General features: G+C 44.0%; 1 protein-coding gene across 2 annotated transcripts; it reads right to left on the bottom strand.

Moving 5' to 3' along the window:
- Positions 1–1,619: 1,619 nt before the first annotated feature.
- LOC133409181 (leucine-rich repeat neuronal protein 2-like) lies at positions 1,620–13,701 on the bottom strand. 2 transcript variants are annotated; one of them, XM_061688842.1, is made up of 2 exons: positions 13,402–13,701; positions 1,620–4,813 (listed from the first exon to the last, which is right to left on the bottom strand). In XM_061688842.1, the coding sequence occupies exon 2, from the start codon at positions 4,462–4,464 to the stop codon at positions 2,131–2,133; it is 2,334 nt and encodes a 777-aa protein (XP_061544826.1). In that variant the 5' UTR covers positions 4,465–4,813; positions 13,402–13,701; the 3' UTR covers positions 1,620–2,130. The 2 variants fall into 2 exon arrangements, with proteins under 2 accessions (XP_061544826.1, XP_061544825.1); XM_061688841.1 differs by having other exon boundaries at positions 1,620–4,810.
- Positions 13,702–18,858: the final 5,157 nt, after the last annotated feature.

The following is an 18,858-nucleotide window of genomic DNA, read 5'->3' as shown; positions in this document are numbered from 1 at the left end:
CTGCGGTAAAGACATGTTGGCTAATGAGTAACGGTAGTCTGGCCCTCACGGGCGCTGGAAGGAGCGAGAGAGTGACAAAGATATTTGAACGGAGTGTATCAGAATAAAAGTATATATTTTTTAAAGATCCCATATTTTGATTAAAAAAACACTTGGGTTTTGGGTGCCACGGTGACGACTGGTTAGTACATCAGCCTCACAGTTCTGAGGACCGGGGTTCAAATCCCGGCCTCGCCTGTGTGGAGCTTGCATGTTCTCTCCATGCCTGCGTGGGTTTTCTCTGAGCACTCCGGTCTCCTCCCACTTCCCAAAAACATTCACGGTAGGTTAATTGAAGACTAAATTGCCTGTAGGTGTGAATGTGAGTGCAAATCAGAATCAGAATCATCTTTATTTGCCAAGTATGTGCAAAACACACAAGGAATTTGTCTCCGGTAGTTGGAGCCGCTCTAGTACAACAGATTCAATTTACAGAACACTTTGGAGACATAAAGACATTGACAAAAAACAATTGTGCAAAAAGATGCAGAGTCCTCTAGCACTTAGAGCAGTTCGAACGACTAATATTGCAATAGTCCGGTGCAATGACCATTGTGCAAAGGGCGCTGAGACTTCAAGGAGTGTATGCGGTTTAAAGTGACGAGTAGTGCGATCATCTGGGACAATGTTGGTTGTGCAAATGTTACAGATACTCCTCAATCAGTTGTTTGTTTATATGTGCCCTGCGATTGGCTGGCGACCAGTTCAGGGTGTACCCCGCCTCCTGCCCGAAGATAGCTGGGATAGGCTCCAGCATGCCCGTGACCCCTTTTGTCATACAAGACAGTCCAGAAAAGGCCCCTCTCACAGCTACTTGGGTGTGGAGAGGTAGGCGGAGATCTTCGCTAGTGACGTGGATAAGCTTGAGAAATTCAAATGACCTGAAAAATGTCTGGAACTCAGGAATGCGTGGACGATATTTCACGGTTACTGAGGCACCATAGAGCCAATATAACATCCCAAATACTCGAAAAAGTTGGTTTGGTAAAATATGGGACCTTTAAGGAAATGTAGTGGAGTAAAAGTTGAAAGAAATATAAATAACGAAGCAAAGTACAGATACATGAACATTCTACTTCAGTACAGTATTTGTACTCTGTTACAAGACTGAACTTATCTTTGTGGCTTATAAGCAAATTACATTCCCCAAATTTTAGGGGGAGTCCTGGAGCAAAAACAACAATTTATCATTTCATTTGCTAATATGTCCCCATTACGTGTTGAACATGAATTTACATTGATACTGCTTTGATCATCTACTTTGTATAAATTAGATAAAGCTGTTAATTAGTGTAGTTGTGATAGCTAGTTTGGTGTATAATCTTGTCAACAATTCTATAAGTATGCTAATTTACCTCTGATTTTGAGCTGGAGCTTTTAACTGCAGCATTTTAGATCCAGCATAGAATATACACAGATGGAAAATTGTTCTATCTATATGGGATTTGTTAATGTTACAAGTAAAAAGAATTATTAAAAAAACTACGTACAAGAAAAGACAGGGGAACAGTAACAGCTAAATTAAAAAGATTTATTGTATAATAGTTCAAAATAGAATTTGACACAATCACTGAGAATTATTTTATGCTGAAAGAGGATATTATATGTTAGGCAAGGAATGCTGTATAAGTACAATTTTCCATGATACTGAGCAATAAGCATCACTGATGTACGAGAACAAAACAACCAGTCACTTTTTCTTTTTGGATTAGTCTTCAGACAGCGTTTCATCTGCTTCGTTACAGTATGGTTTAGTCAGTGAAACATTAAGACAGGAAATGTAACAAGCATCCTGGAAACATTTGTCCTTTGACTGAATCTGATCTTTTTTACTTTCAGCCCAGCAGCAATAACCAGTAATTAATATTTGATGGATGCACTCACTGTGCACTGTCTGAGTGCCATAGCCCAGTTTAAATCCACCTGGTTTGGGTTAAGGAATTCTTTACAATTTTCTCAACACAGAAACTATGTCAATTATACTGTACATATTTTATATAAAATAAATACAAATCTTTCCCACATCATTGTGACTCTTCACAAAGTGACAATTAGTATTCGTTTGTGTGTTTGTCGTGTATTTTGATGATCTCAGCAGTCATGATGGAACAGAAGTTTCTCACTCTGCTTTAGCTGTTTGTTGTTTCTTTCTCCTGTCTTCTGCATGATGATCACAGTTTGATGACTTTTGATTTCTTGGAAAAGAGCACTGGGGTGCTTTCCACTGTCCCATCCTTGGCCGGCCAGCAGCATCAGTATGAGCACAAGGATCATCAGAAGTGTCACCACAGTGGACATAAGCTCCGGGCTGAGCTGCAGCCTGGCCCGAGGCTCTGCCACTTGCTTCGTTCTGAATGAGATGCACTGAGGTTTTCTGCTTGCTTTGCTTCTCCTGCTGGTATGTTTGGTACCCTCACTGGTTCCTAAATATAAACACACTCTGTAAAGTGTCTCTGCCTGCAGGTGGGTCAGGTTGAAACTGTGTGTTCCAGCAAGGATGCGTGTGGTGTATGCGGGTCCGTCTGAGCTCATACCTTGCCAGGATAAACGAGTGGAAGGGAAATTGCGCCTATTCTGCCAGGACAATATAGCAAAGTGTTCGCCAGCCTCCATCACCTTTAACCTTGTCTCAGTTCTGAGTAATGAATGGCCCTTCATCTTAGGAGCCACCACCCTCTTTCTTGTCTTGTCTCTGCTTTGCACGGTCACAGAAACGCTGCGTGTATCAGCTCCCAGAGCATTCTCAGCTATGCAGGTGTACAAGCCAGCCTCTCTGTGGGTGACCTTTCTGATCTCCAGAGTACCCTCAGGCAGGAGCCAGTAGCGTTTGGTGGAGGAATCAACTTGAGCCTGGCTGGGGGAGATGCTGGAAGCAGATGAGTAGGTGATTCCTTCAGTGGCTGTGAGAGAAGAAGCTGGTAGTCCCTCAGATGTGTTGCTAAGAGCAGGTCCAAGTCTCAACCCAGAGGGAGTCACCCAGTAAAGTTGAGGCTGTGGATCTGCGAGAGCTCGACAATGCAAAAGCAGCTTCCCTCCTTCCCTGACACCCATGTTGGAGGGGAGTGAAGAGGTGGGGATTGTTGGGAGGCAGGAGGCAGACATCTCCCTGGAGGACACCTCTCTCACCCTGCGAGTCTTCAGTTCTGGGGGTTCTGAGCACAGGGTTGCCTGGGGTTGAATAAAGCGTACCACCCGAGACGTTTGCTGGATGGTCGCTGTTGTGTCCCGGTGAGGGTCCTGTGCATCCTGTGCGGCCCAGTGAAATAGGCAGTCACAGCGGAGTGGGTTGGAGTGCAAGCTGACCTCCTGGAGTCTGGGCAGGGAGCTCATGGTGTGACGGTGCAGAGTACTGAGACAGTTTGAGTTGAGCATGAGACTCTCAAGCCTGCTCAGCTGGGCAAAAGCCTGCGGGTGAATGAAGGACAGTCGTGGGTTGTTAGTGATCTCTAGTTTGGTGAGCTCCGGAAGGTTCTCTAGCGCTGCCCTCTCAATGGACATTAGCTCCTCCATGTTATTCAAGCCAAGCTCCTTCAGATGGACCATGTCTCGAAAGTCTCCTGTATTGATCAGTTTGATTCGGTTCTTGTTAAGGTCGAGAAACTTCAGACCTAAGACCCTCTGCAGAGCCTGAGTAGGAACCTTGATCAGCAAGTTATCGTAGAAGGAGAGGCTCTCCAGACCCTCCAACCCATCCAGCGCATTGTCAGCTAAGCCTCTCAAGCCCATGCCACCAAGAACAAGACTGCGGAGGGATCTCAAGGCTAAGAAGCCCTGCTCGGGCAGGATCTCTACTGGGTTTCCTCCGAGCATGAGAACTTCTAGGTTCTGCAAAGCCGCAAACCACCTTGGATTGATGGTGGTGAGTCTATTGTTGTTGATGTGCAGGCGCAGGAGAGAGTTCAGACCAGTGAAAGCTCCAGGTGCAATAGAATGTAAGTAATTATGGCTGAGAAAGAGCTCCTGTAAAGCCAGCAGTGAGGAGAAGGAGGCCTCCGGCAGGTGGCTAAGAAGGTTTTCCTCCAGGTGTAGAGACAACAAAGAGGGTACAGACAAGTTTTGTGCAATCGCCCTGACACAACCAAAGTGATTCTGTGAAAGGTCAAGGTCAGTGAGGTTCGGGAGCCCGTGCAGCACAGCGACGTCCATTTGAGACAGATTGTTTCCCTGCAGGTGCAAGGTGTGTGTGCTTAAGGGCAGGGGCCATGGGAGGGCGGTCAGCAGCAGGTCATTGCAGTCCACAGTTGGAGCTTCGTGGTAAACTGAGTCTGCTGAGAACCATGGCTTGATGTGACACACACACCGCCCAGGACAGGGGACATGCCATGGCAGAGCTTGAGGCAGCGAGCCCAGCGCTCCTAGCATGCACACACCAACAAACACACACAGGAGACACTGTGATTGTAGAAGCATCAATATTGGCCTCATAATCCTTATGGGGTCAGAGGTGCGGATTGGAGGAGGTTTTAAGATCTTGTTAAGAAGATGTGTGAGAGTCAACTGTAAAGGTGTGTGTGCAGATGGCAGAAGATGGTTACAATCGTTCTCACCGGTATGAAATTCTCAGGCAAACAGGGAAGGATTATCATATCGACAACAATTTGCGCTGGCTTCACACACATGGAAATATTGAAAGTCTTGCAGAAAAAGTTACAGTGCCTCTCCTTAGGAACAATTGTGATTGCAGTGGTAGAACATGATGACGGTCTTTTTCTTGTCACGCCATCAATCTCACATCCTGGCGGCGGGTGGACGACTCCTGGCTCATAGCGCTCTGCTTTATCAAACACACACACACACACACACACACACACACACACACACACACACACACACATAAACACAAAAACAGGACAAATAGTTAGAGTGGGAATGGGAAAACTCAAAATAACTGAATCTTAGCCCTTTAATTCACACTGTGCTCCATTTGGAAGACATTGGGTGACTCTTTCTGAGCAATCAAAAAGCCTCATATACTAAATTTTATTCATCAAGTTCAGGGGTCTTGGATTCATCTTAAAATCACATTTATTCTCAATTAATGTACTTAGAATTTAGAATTTTGAAATTTGGGCTTGGTCCTCAAAAAGGTTTGTGGTGTTTGTTGATGAGCTATTGTCCTATTTTAGCAAAGTGGAATTCAACAATGATGGTGAAGTAGCATGAAAATTGTCATTAGTGAGGCTATCTGTAAAAAAAAATAAAAGAAAATCCAAGCAAGGTCTAGTGCATTGTTACCATGGAAACAAATCTCCTCTCCTTGCTATGATTCAGTGTTCTTTTACTTCTAATTTGTTTTGGTCCCATCTGTGCAGCAGTTGATAAGAACAACACCAACTGAAGTCTTGAGTGAGGGATCCAATATCTTGACTGCATCTTTGAAGCGTCTAATCCATGTTTTCTTCATTGTCTGTCTAATTGTGAGCACTGAGAGACAAGCATTTACAATCAAGCTACTGTTCATAAAAAAATATGCATCATTCTTATCATGCATATCTGTAGCCACATCACTCTTAAAGAACAAAATGTGCAGCTATTTTTGGGTGGGTGAGCTATTATATTTTTCAGATCAAACACTCATAGCTACTGAAATATTGGATTTCTCTGTAACACAATGTTGAGGTTCTGGACAGAAAAGTAAATATTGTGGCAACGGTGGCATTGCCTCGTAAAACGTATGAATCTGGGATCGGAGTTGCTGAGAAACTCACAATACAATTACAGTACAGAAATATTTAGCCAACAATAAAGTTAATATCACTAAACAGTCACTATGTGAGAATCAATATTTTGGAAGAAAAAAACCAATAATTTCAAGTTTTAGTAGCACATTTTCACATTCATCACTGAACATGTATGTACTGTAGATTTAATGCAGACTTTAACAAATGATATTAAAGGTGTATTGTACATGTGTTTTTATTCAGGTTTTTCAGTGTGTATAGTTGCATATCGAGTTCCCACACGGAACATGTTAGGTAAGGGACAGGAAGTGTATCTATTTCACGCTGTAACCTCAAATACCAACAAATGCAGTGCAGCTCAGCCTCTGTCTCGTGGACGTCATGGCTAGTGATATGCTTTTGTCGTTACATCAAAGTTGGTGAGTCATTTGAAGCCTGAATATCAGTGCAGCATGAAAACAAAGTAGCATGGAGACAACACAACTCCCAGCTTCAAATGGAGCCACAGCAATAACAAACGCCATTGGTGTTTTTATAGTGTAATAAATATGACTCTGTTACAGTTCTATAGTGCCGTGAAAATGTATCGCCCCCCCTCCTCAAAATCTTATATGTTTATATCGTTTCCCCACTTTAAGATCATCAAACAAATGTAAATATCATGCAAATATAACTCAAGTAAACTTAAAATGCTGTTTTTAAATGCTTTAATTTATTAAGAAAAAAAAACTTTTCAAAGTTACCTGGCCCTGTCTGAAAACGTAATTACCCCCCTTGTTAAATCATGAATTAATTGTGGCTAGTCACACTTTTTGGTCAATTTTCACTGATCACACCCAAGCCTCATTACCTCCTGATCTGTTCAATCAAGAAATCACTTAAACAGAATCTGTCCCGACAAAATGACATCGGACAAAAGATCTAAAAATGCTGGAACAAAATTACATGATCCAAAGAAATTCCAGAAGAGTCGAGAAATGAAGTAATTGACATCTGTCAGTCTGGAAAGGGTTACAAAAATCATTTCTAAAGCTTTACGATTCCAGCAAACCATATGGGGAGCCATTATCCTCACGTGGAGAAAACATGGAACAGTGGTGAACCTTCCGAGGAGTGGCCGGCCTACCAAGATTACCCTAAGAAAACTGCAATGACTCATCCCGGACGACACAAAGGAGCTCAGGACAACTTCTAAAGAATTGCAGGCCTCCCTTGCCTCAGTTAAGTGTTTATGGCATACCAATAATGAAGAAACTGGGCAAAAATGCCATCCTTGGCAGAGTTGCAAGGCAAAAACCACTGCTCACCAAAAACAACATAAAGGCTCGTCTTTTGCAAAAAAAAACAACAACAAACAAACATCTGAGTGATTGACTTTTGGGAGAATATTATATGGACTGACGAGATGAAAGTTGTGCTTTTTGGAAGGTGTCTCAATACATCTGGCGTATATGTAGCACAGCATTTCAGAAAAAGATAATCGTACCAACAGTCAAACATGGTGGTGGTAGTGTAATGAGCTTGGGCTGCCTGGCTCCTTCACAATTTGCTGTGATTGATGGAACCATGAATTCGGCCCTCTCACAGAAAATCCTGAAGAAGAATCAGTTTGTGACCTCAAGCTGAAGCACACTTGCGTTCTGCAGCAGGATAACCATCTAAAACACACCAGAAAGTCAACTTCTGAATGGCTTGATGATGATTAAGATTTTGGAGTGGCCTCGTCAAAGTCCAGACTTGAATCAGAATCAGAATCATCTTTATTTGTTAAGAATGTTAAAAACAAAATTTGCGAGGTAGATCGACGGGAACGCCAATCTGTATCCTCTCTTGCAGAGCTTAACTTGGATGCCTGCGCGCCTCCCCCTTCGTTGCCTCTGTCTCCATGCGCCATATACCGCAGCAAGTTCGGGGTAGACTCCCTGATGTTTAGCAAGTCTTCCCTTGTGTAAGTGAGTCGCGTAATGTCTCCAAAGACGAACAAAAAACACAAAAACATAGACAATACTTGAGAGCACGTAACCGAGGCACCATCTTGAAGCAATCTGATTGAAATGCAGTGGCATGACCTTAAAAATACCCTTCATGCTCGAAAACGTTCCAAGAGTAGGCCAAAATATCTCCACAGACTCATTGCCAGTTATAGAAAACGCTTGATTTGAATTGAACTTGAATGTTGCTGCTGAGGATGGCCCAACCACTTAGGTTTAGGGGGCAATTACCTTTTCACACAGGGCCAGGTAACTTTGAATAGTTTCCCTTAATAAATGAAATCCCCATTTAATAATAGCATTTTAAGTTGACTTGTGTTATATTGTCCAATATTACATTTGTTTGATCATCTTAAACAAAGTGGGGAAAGGTTGCAAAAATATAAGAATTTGAGAAAGGGGCCAGTACTTTTTCATGGCACTGTACTTGTCTGCATTTCTCATTTCCTAAAAAGAAGAAACTATTGATATTGCACATTCCTGTTATATAATAGTATCCATCCATTCATCCATTTTCTGAGCCGCTTCTCCTCACTAGCGTCGCGGGTGTGCTGGAGCCTATCCCAGCTTTTCATCGGGCAGGAGGCGGGGTACACCCTGAACTGGTTGCCAGCCAATCACAGGGCACATACAAACAAACAAACATTCGCACTCACAGTCACACCTACGGGCAATTTATAGTCTCCAATTAATGCAAGTTTTTGGGATGTGGGAGGAAACTGGAGTCCCCGGAGAAAACCCACGCAGGCACGGGGAGAACATGCAAACTCCACACAGGCGGGGCCGGGGATTGAACCCGGGTCCTCAGAACTGTGAGGCTGATGCTCTAACCAGTCGTTCACCGTGCCGCTTATATAATAGTATTTACTTTTTTTTTTGTTTACATCAGAAAATCTACTGCAAACAGTTTGCAGTTTCCTATTTAAATTTTAATTGCCACTAAATGTATTCCGGTTCTTCCCATGGGCTCACCAACTGTGGGAGGGGCCATAGGGGTCGAGTGCAGTGCGAGCTGGGCGGTGGCCAAAGGCGGGGACCTTGGCGATCCGATCCGCGGCTACAGAAGCTAGCTATAGGGAGGTGGTAGTCACCTCTCTGGCAGGGAAGGAGCCTGAGCTGGTGTGTGAGGTCGAGAGGTTCCGACTAGATATAGTCAGACTCGCCTCCACACACAGCTGGGGCTCTGGTACCAGTCATTTTGAGAGGGGTTCGACTCGCTTCCACTCTGGAGTTGCCCACAGTGCGAGGCGCCGAGCAAGTGTGGGTATACTTATTGCCCCCCGACTTGGCGCCTGTACATTGGGGTTCACCCCGGTGGACGAGAGGGTAGCTTCCCTCCGCCTTCGGGTGGAGGGACGGGTCCTGACTGTTGTTTGTGCCTATGCACCAAACAGCAGTTCAGAGTACCCACCCTTTTTGGAGTCCTTGGAGGGGGTGCTGGAGAGCGCTCCCGCTGGGGACTCCATCGTTCTGCTGGGGGAGTTCAATGCTCACGTGGGAATGACAGTGAGACCTGGAAGGGGTTGATTGGGAGGAACGCCCCCCCCCCCCCCCCCCCCCCCCGATCAGAACCAGAGCGGTGTTCTCTTATTGGACTTCTGTGCTCATCACGGATTGTCCATAACGACCATACCATATTCAAGCATAAGGGTGTGCACACGTGCACTGGGCACCAGGACACCCTAGGTCACAGTTTGATGATCGACTTTGTGGTTGTGTCATCGGATTTGCGGCCGCATGTCGCACACTCAGGTGAAGAGGGGCGGAGCTGTCAACTGATCACCACCCGGTCCGATTTGGCAGGCCCAAATGTATTGTGAGGGTCTGTTGGGAACGTCTTGCAGAATACCCTCTCAGAAGGAGTTTAAACTCCCACCTCCGACAGAACTTTGCTCACGTTCCGGGTGAGGCGGGGGACATCGAGTCCGAGTGGACCATGTTCCGCGCCTCCATTGCTGAGGCGGCTGACCGGAGCTGTGGCCATAAGGTGGTCGGTGCCTGTTGTGGTGGCAATCCCCGAACCCTTTGGTGGAGACCAACGGTGAGGGATGCCGTCAATCTGAAGGAGTCCTATCGGGTCTTTTTGGCCTGTGGGACTCCTGAGACAGCTGATGGGTACCGGCTGGCCAAGCGGAATGCAGCTTTGGTGGTCGCTGAAGCAAAAACCCAGGTATGGGAGGAGTTCGGTGAGGCCATGGAGAAAGACTTCCGGATGGATTCGAGGAAATTCTAGTCCACCATCCGGCGTCTCAGGAGGGGGAAGCAGTGCACCACCAACACCGTGTATAGTGGAGATGGGGCGCTGCTGACCTCGACGCGGGACATTGTGAGTCGGTGGGGAGAATACTTCGAAGACCTCCTCAATTCCACCGACTCACCTATGGTCACGAGCTGTGGGTCGTGACCGAAAGAGCAAGATCCCGGATACAAGCGGCTGAAATTAGTTTCCTCCGCAGGGTGTCTGGGCTCTCCCTTAGAGATAGGGTGAGAAGCTCGGTCATCCGGGAGGATCTCAGAGTAGAGCCGCTGCTCCTCCACATCGAGAGGAGCCAGATGAGGTGGCTAGGGCATCTGATTAGGATGCCTCCCGGACGCCTCCCAGGTGAGGTGTTCCGGGCACGTCCCACCGGGAGGAGACCCTGGGGACGACCCAGGACACGCTGGAGTGACTACGTCTTTTGACTGGTCTGGGAACCCCTGGGGATCCCCCGAAAGAGCTGGATGAAGTGGCTGTGGAGAGGGAAGTCTGGGTGTCCCTGCTAAAGGTACTGATCACTGTGTCTGAGCTCCAGAGATGCAGTCGGGAGATGGGAGAAAGTTCTAGAAAGTCAACCATCACTGCAACCCTCCACCAGTCAGGGCTTTATGGCAGAGTGGCCTGACGGAAGCCTCTCCTCAGTGCAAGACATGAAAGCTTGCATGGAGTTTGCTAAAAAAAAAAAAGAACACCTGAAGGACTCCAAGATGGTGAGAAATAACACTCTCTGGTCTGATGAGACCAAGATAGAACTTTTTAGCCTTAATTCTAAGCAGTATTTGTGGAAAAAACCTGTCCAATACAGTCAAAACAGTGAAGCATGGTGGTGGCAGCATCATGCTGTGGGGGTGTTTTTCAGCTGCAGGGACAGGGAGACTGGTTGCAATTGAAGGAAAGCGTAATGGGTCCAAGTACAGGGATATCCTGGACAAAAACCTTCTCCAGAGTGCTCAGGACCCGTGACTGTTCTTGAATGGCCCAGCCAGAGCCCTGACTTAAACCCAATTGAGCATCTCTGGAGAGATCTGAAAATGGCTGTCCACCAATTTTCACCATCCAACCTGACAGAACTGGAGAGGATCTGCAAGGGGGAATGGCGGATGAGCCCCAAATCCAGGTGTGAAAAATTTGTTGCATCATTCCTTCAAAGACTCATGGCTGTATCAGCTCAAAAGGGTGCTTCTACTAAATACTGAGCAAAGGGTCTGAATACTGATGGCTGTGTGATATTTCAGTTTTTCTCTTTTAATAAATCTGCAAAAATTTCAAGAATTCCGTTTTTTTCCTGTCAATATGGGGTGCTGTGTGTACATTAATGCGGGGGAGGGGGGGGGATAACTTAAATGATTTTAGCAAATGGCTGCAATATAACAAAGAGTGAAAAATTTAAGGGGGTCTGAATACTTTCCGTACCCACTGTATGATGGCAAAGCCTTTATATTTTACATTGAAATAAATCATAGTTAATGGCGAACTTGAAGCATCAAATCAGGTTGCTCCGGTATCATCACTACACTGCTCCTAGCCAGTAGGGAGCATACAATGGGATATCTGAGGAGTGCTGCGATGTATTAAATTTTATTTGTGTCTTGGTTTTAGACTTATGTACAATATAAAAAGTCCATCAAGATTAAAAGACTGTGGTTCTTGTTTACAGCTAAAGGTGAGGTCTTTAAGTTTCTTCCTTTATGAAGATAAACATACTGAGAATAGCAGTGACTTCATTCATTGAATTGTATGAACTATGCAAAGTGAGCATTGTACGACAGTGCGTTTGAGTCAACATCATCTCGGAGCAGATCTTTCCTCCCGGGGTTCTTCTCACTCTTCCATCAGCCATTCACTTTCATCTCCACTCTGTCATCTTTCCACATGCAACCTGCTCAATAATGCATTCGTCATTTAATTTTGATGCCCCCTGTTTTTGTCGTTTGCTCTCAAACGTCGACAGTGTCAGTTTCAGGAAAGCAGAGCGGTGAGCTAAAGCATCCCTAAGAAGGTTTTGTAATTCATACTGCTTGTAAGAGGATTTTCAAATATATAGCCCTGCATCAATCGCTAGCTTCTTCTTTCTCAGCATTCACCCCGATTGGCTTTCTCTTCCTTTTTCCCTCTATTTCTCATTCAAAGTTTACCATGTGACTGCACAGTATCTCGCAGATTACCGCCAGCAACGCCGCATGCACTTACCTATAATACTGCAGTCCAAGAGTTAGTTATCCACTCAACAGCCACAACATTAGGTACACCTGTACAATCTAATGAGATCTACTATAATGCAAAAGAATATATGCCTCAAACTGAGTGTTCCTGATATTTTGGTTAGCTTACTGAGCGACATGAGGTGGTCAAACTAGATATAAGGCATATAGTTATGCTTTACTATAAACTACCACAATAACGAACATGAATAAGTTTCTGACTAATTTGAACATTATTGTACACATTGTATTTGATACAGCTCTTTGACAAAACAAATGTCACTTGAGTGTACATGGCTCTTAGATTTAGAGCTAGGATTCTCAGTTTCATTCTGTCCAGATACAAAACTTTGTCTTTCCATAATTTTTTCTCTCCGTGCTGATTCAACTTCCCTAAATTTACAAAAGGATATGTACAATAAAGATGTTGGTATCTCAAATTTGAACATTGAGACACAGCTGAAGTGGTGATATGTTCATACTGCAGCTCAAGCGTTTTGTACAATCACCTCTTTACAAACAAAGATTACTCTGTTCTGTATACCCTTGAACTCCATCCTACTTGAAATCACTGTTTAGTAGTAAAGTAAAGGCAACCTTTGGATTAGTCTGTTTTGAGTGACAAGTTGTTACCACAGAACCCTCCACAATTGTACATTCTGCAACATATAATATTTCTAAAATGGCAGTCGTCATATCAAGCCCATCCATGTTCACCTGTTAGCAATACATCTGAGCTCTGTCCCCTGATGGAACATGAGTGCCCCAATGATTTCACTACTCTTGAGAGATTGGAACAAAAATCATCTTTTTTCATGAGTCCAGTGATAGGAATAACGTGCTTATCGGTGTTCTTCCACCTATCAGAGAGCAAACTCAAGAGAGACCTTGAAGCTTTTTTTTTTTTTTTTAAGCGGCTGGAGGTGACAAAACACTGCTTGTATGAAGAATACGAACACATGCATGTACTGAGAGGAAGGATTACGTGTAGGAGTGCAGAATGCTTTGAAAGAGATGGTGGACATGGATACATTGTACAAAAAAATAAAAGGAGAAAAGACGCATGACGATGCGGGCTGTTGCTGCAGACACATTTATGCACAAACTTATAATTTATTTCCACTTACCAACAAGCCTCTCAATTTGTAAACCACTCACACCGAGCGAGCATGCATGCATCCACAGCGACATGTGTACATGTCTGTGCTATCAACACATTTCAGTTTTCTTACCAGAGCGGGAAGGACCACTGCTTAGCTCTGTTCAAGCGTTGCTTCCCGCGCTGACGGTGTTATTTCTCTTCTCACTCTCAGCCACACAATTAAGATTCTTGAAATATCATGTCTCTGCTGCACTGGAGCTGGAGAGAACATTGGCAAAGTCTCTCTCGCTCTCTCTCTCTTGCTCTCTCTCTCTCTCCTTCTCTCTCTCTCTCTCTCTCTCTCTGTGTCTCTCTCTCTCTGTCTATGTCTCACTCTCTCTCTTTCTCTCCCCAGCTATATGAGAGAGGTGCTGGGCTCTGCAGTGGAGCTTCTGTCCCTCTCATCTTGCCTCCCCTCTTGCATCGTCTGCCTCACTCTCTCCTTCGTTCTCTTTTTCTCTGTCACATGCTGATGGAAAAATACTTGCCATGGAGAACAGCGTGTGGATGACAGGTTGTCTCCTTGTGTGTAATGTATGCATCAGTTTTAGTTGGCAAAAAAAAGTTGATCTTAAATGTGGAAATGCTCTAAAAACCTGGACTTAAAAACATGCACACTTGGGGCTGACGTCACTTCTGTTGGCAACTTATTCCATTTGTGTGCAGCATAATCGCTAAATGCTGCTTCGCCATGTTTGCTTTGGACTCTGTGCTCCACTATTTGACCAGAGTCTGTCGATGTCAGGGCCCTACTGGGTTTATATTACATTGGCATTTCTTTCATGTATTCAGGACCTAAACTATATAGTGATTTATTGACCAGTAGCAGAACTTTAAAATCTTTTCTAAAGCCGAATGGGAGCAAGTGTAGAGACTTTAAAATTGGAGTAATATGTTCTGACCTCTTTGTTCTGGTCAGAACCTGAGCTGCAGCATTCTGAATGAGCTGCAGCTGTTTGATGTTCTTTTGGGGGAGTCCAATCAGAAGACCATTGCAGTAGTCAAGTCTACTTGAGATAAAACCATGGATGAGCTTCTCCTGGTCTGCTTGGCATATTATGCAAACCTTCACTCTGGATATGTTTTTCAGCTGATAGAAGCCCGTTTTAGTAATTGATTTGATATGACTGTTGAAAGTCAAGTCCAAATCTATCAGTACACCAAGGTTTCAGACTTGGGTTTGGTTTTTAAAGAGAGTGACTCCAAGTAAGTAAAAATTACTATTGTTATTATTTTGGTATTTTATCAACATCAGTTCTTTAACAGTTTTGTTTTAGTGTATTTAAGTAGTTTTCATCATATCATGACTTTGCATGGATGTAATTACAGTATCATTATTAACAGCATCAGAAGTTACAACCTCCAAAACGTCTACATGGTCATGATCACACTGACACAAAGAGAGGATTTTGTCTACTCTCCTGTGTGTGATGTGATACATAATTTTAAAAACACACTTAACCAATTCGCCTCTGTCCAGCAAAATAGCAGGTGGTGGGAGCATTTTGTAACAGTAATTAAAAAAATATGCATGCAGATGTTTCAACATTATTAGCCCCGTGTGCACATTTCAGGAAACACAAGTTCAAATCATACTGTCATAAAAAGGAAAATTGAAAGAGGTAATGAAGCATAATGCTAAGTATTAAACTGTACTTGCACCTTTGTAGGTAATTATCCGTGTGCTACAATTGAAAAGTAATTTTCTCCAGATTATATACAAACCAAAACTTGCCCTAAATTCTTCCGTAGTTTTTGTGTTGTCAGAGAATGTCAGCATTGTGCTGCAAGACTGACACTTCAGAATCAAGTTGAAGCTCTATAAAACAGCTTTATCAATATTTTCACACAAATGGATCAATAAGGTAATTTCATTTTTCTGTGTAGATTCGGAGAAAACTGAAAGGTTGGATTTCTTATGTTCTCATTTTAAAATGATGGGTTTTTATCCCTTTGCTGAGGGAAAAATGATATTTTTTGTTTTTTTGTTTGTGACAGCAGGTCTTGAAAAATAAATTTCAGCCCTCTGTGTGTTCTACTCATGTTGAGGATTGGCAATAAAGCATACTATACTACATTATATATCATAATGAGGCTATTGAGGCACTTGCAGGGGGTGAGTTTTGATAGAGATGTCAGTTTGGTGCTGATCCAAAATGTTCTCAATTGGATTGAATTTGTCAATGTGTAGATCTTTTTGTGGTGAGAGCATGTCTACTTTATGCCTTAAATCAAAGTCAATATATAATATATTACATATATAATATATTCTTGCATGTGGGTAACAAAGATCCTGCCAGACAACCATTTCATAAGCAAAATAAGCAATAAAAGGCCCATTTACTTCTCATTCATTGTTGCAGTAAACTGAAAAACAAAATTAAAATGAATGTTTCACTTGATGCATGTGATAAAAATCATCAAACGTGTTCAGACCGTTCAAAATGATATGGATAGCAACAAGATTCTAATGGTGCAGCCAGCTGAGAAAACTGCTTGTGGCCATACATTTTTTATTCAGCACTTAAAGTGCTAATTAAATGATGAAGAAGAGAAAAACAGTTTCTGGACTGGTAACAAAAACACTGGAGCCACAATGAAAGCTTCTTTCTGTCTTCGGTTGCAGGTATTGTCCATGTTGCAATATCCGCTTAGCATGTATGCTTGGTTTTGATGAGAATTCAATTTTATGGGCTTTGTCAACGGTGTGTTTTTCATGGCTGTTTAGATGTGATTGTGTGTCATCAAATGAAATTCCGCTCTTGTTTTTTCCCCTCAGAGAATTAGCCTGAATGGGAAGAAACTCCCCACATAACTTCACTATATTTCTTTGAGCTTGCATTTGCAGACACAAATTTGTGTGTGTGTGTGTGCGTGTATATGTGTGCGCTCAAGTCCAACTTGGCTCTCTAATGCACCTCCCTACATTTGCCGGATTCACGGCAGAGCCAGCACACAAAAACTCCGCTCACACTAAAGGGGAAAACTCAGAGCGCGCACACCCACGTCCTGCTGACTGAAAGGCAGCAAGGATAAGTGGTCGCTCACTGAAAGGAAGCGAAAGAGAGGAGGTCTCCATAGCAACACCGAGGGGTTGTGTTTTTATCGGAGGGAAAGAAACACGATGCTCGCTGCATTTTACCTTTATATCTGTCATGCTGAATTGGCCTCACATTTCTTTTTATTCTTGTGTTAATTGATGATGTCATTCATCTATGAGTTGTACGCTCACGTGTCACTTCATTAGGTACAGCTGCGCAAATGGAATCAAATGCTGTATCCAAAAATGGCCTGTGCAAAGATTTGTTTTTAACACTTTTTAAGGGCAGCACAGTGGACTAGTGACTAAAATGTGCATCACAGTCTGCGGTTTGGGGTTTGAATCGGCTGCAGCCTTCCGTGTGGAGTTTGCACGTTCTCCCTTTGCTTGCATGGGTTTTCTCCAAGTGCTCCAGCTTCCTCCCACATTACAAAAATAGCCATGTTAGGTTCATTGAAGGAACTTGACTACAGGTATGAATGCGAGTGTGAATGGTGGTTTATATGTGCCAACTGCCAACCTGAAGAGGCGCATCAGAGAGGCAAAAGCTGTAAATGAGAGAAGGTTTGAGGACTGCTTCAACAGCAACAACTCAAGATAAGTGTGGCGGTGGGTCCAAATTGGACCGTCGCCGAGTAATTAACTGAATCAATGCGTGCAATATGATGTTTCACCTTCACGGGACACTGCACTTACTACAGCTTCTTGAGTGCAGATGTGGAAAAGGGCTTAAGTCCATGGGAGAATGCGCGCAACATGCGCACAGGGCCAGACTTGACAGGGAACACCTCTGGCATGAGGGTGTGTAAATAACAGTTTTGAGTGGACAGGAGAATGCGCGCAGTGCACAATGCTTCGAAACTGGTCCGAACTCACATTACTTCGTGCCTTCGCCTTGGATTCAACCTGTACCAGTTTGCCTAGAGGGCCAACAGGTTCCAGGAGGATGCAATCACCATGGTCTTCCACCCTGTGCTGACACACCTGGAGCACCAGGGGAGCTACGCACAGCTGCTCTCAGTGGATTTCAGCCACCATACACTAGACTCTCCAACCGTCTGGTGATGTATTTTGGGAATATCTGATGTTGGATCAGAGACTTTCTAACAAACTGCCACCATAAGGTGAGTTTAGGCACTCATGTCTCCACAGCCATCAGCCTCAGTACTGGCCCCCCTCAGGGCTGTGTTCAGTCCCCTACTCTACACCCTTAACACCTGCCCGCGATTGTAGTCCCACTTCCTGAGCAACAGCATCAACCTGACCCTTAGCACCACCAAAACAAAGGAGGCAATAATAGACTTCATTCATTCATCCATTTTCCGTACCACTTATCCTCAAAAGGATATCCCAGCTATCTTCGGGCGAGAGGCGGGGTACACCCTGAACTGGTCGCCAGCCAATCACAGGGCACATATAAACAAACAACCATTCACACTCACATACACACCTACGGGCAATTTATATTCTGTTTTGTTTTTGGGAAGTGAGAGGAAACCGGAGTACCCGGAGAAAACCCATGCAGGCACGGGGAGAACATGCAAACTCCACACAGGAGAGGCTGGATTTGAACCCAGGTCCCCAGAACTGTGAGGCAGATGTGTTAACCAGCCTTCCACTGTGCCGCCCCAATAATAGACTTGAAAAGGAAAAATAAAAGAAAACAAACAGACATCCAGCCTCTTCATTGGCGGGGACTGTGTGAAGAGGGTCTCCACTCCCCAATGTCCGATTCACGGGCGTGCAGGATGATCTGACCTGGAGCGCTAACGCCAGAGCCGTCATCAAAAAGCTCACAAAGACCATATTTCCTGAGGATTCTGACAAGCAACAACCTCATACAGAAACTGGTTGTGTCATTTGACCAATGCTCTGTTGAGAGCATCGGAACGCACTGCATCTCTGTGAGATTTCTCAGCTGCACAGCGGCAGGAGGTAAAGTGCTCCAACTGGTCAACACTATGGTCCAGAGGATTACTGGCTGCTCCCTTCCTTCCTTGCTGGAACTCTGCAGTTCTCACTGCCTAAGGAAGGCAATGTACATCCTCAGGCACTCGACCTATCTGGACTCACGTCGTTTCAACTGTCATCCTCTGGCAGATGGTTCAGGACAGTAGAAGCAAAAACAAACAGACAAAGAAACAGTTGTTATGCAAGCGCTGTAATTGCACTGAACAAATTGCATTAACCCACTGTACATTTACAAGGAATTTCACATTGCTCTAATTCTTTTGATACCACACCTTGCTGCACTCAGAGACACTATAACCAGGATCCTCTTTTGTTATTTATTGTGCGAGGTAATATCGTTTATTATTATCGTGTGATACACTTTTAATAGTTTTCTATGGCACCTTAGGAGAATGCACCTTCAATTTCGTTGTACCTATTTCAATAACAATAAAGATATTCTTCGTCTTATATGCAAGTTGAAAGGCATACCGTATATATAGTATGTTCTTGCATGAATGCCAACTTAGTAGAAGTGATCAAAAAATTTAAGTGTTA

This window comes from Phycodurus eques, chromosome 10 (genome assembly GCF_024500275.1).
Source record: "Phycodurus eques isolate BA_2022a chromosome 10, UOR_Pequ_1.1, whole genome shotgun sequence".
Lineage (NCBI taxonomy): Eukaryota > Metazoa > Chordata > Actinopteri > Syngnathiformes > Syngnathidae > Phycodurus > Phycodurus eques.
Note: the sequence above shows the minus strand (reverse complement) of the source record. Positions and strands in the feature narration are given on the sequence as shown.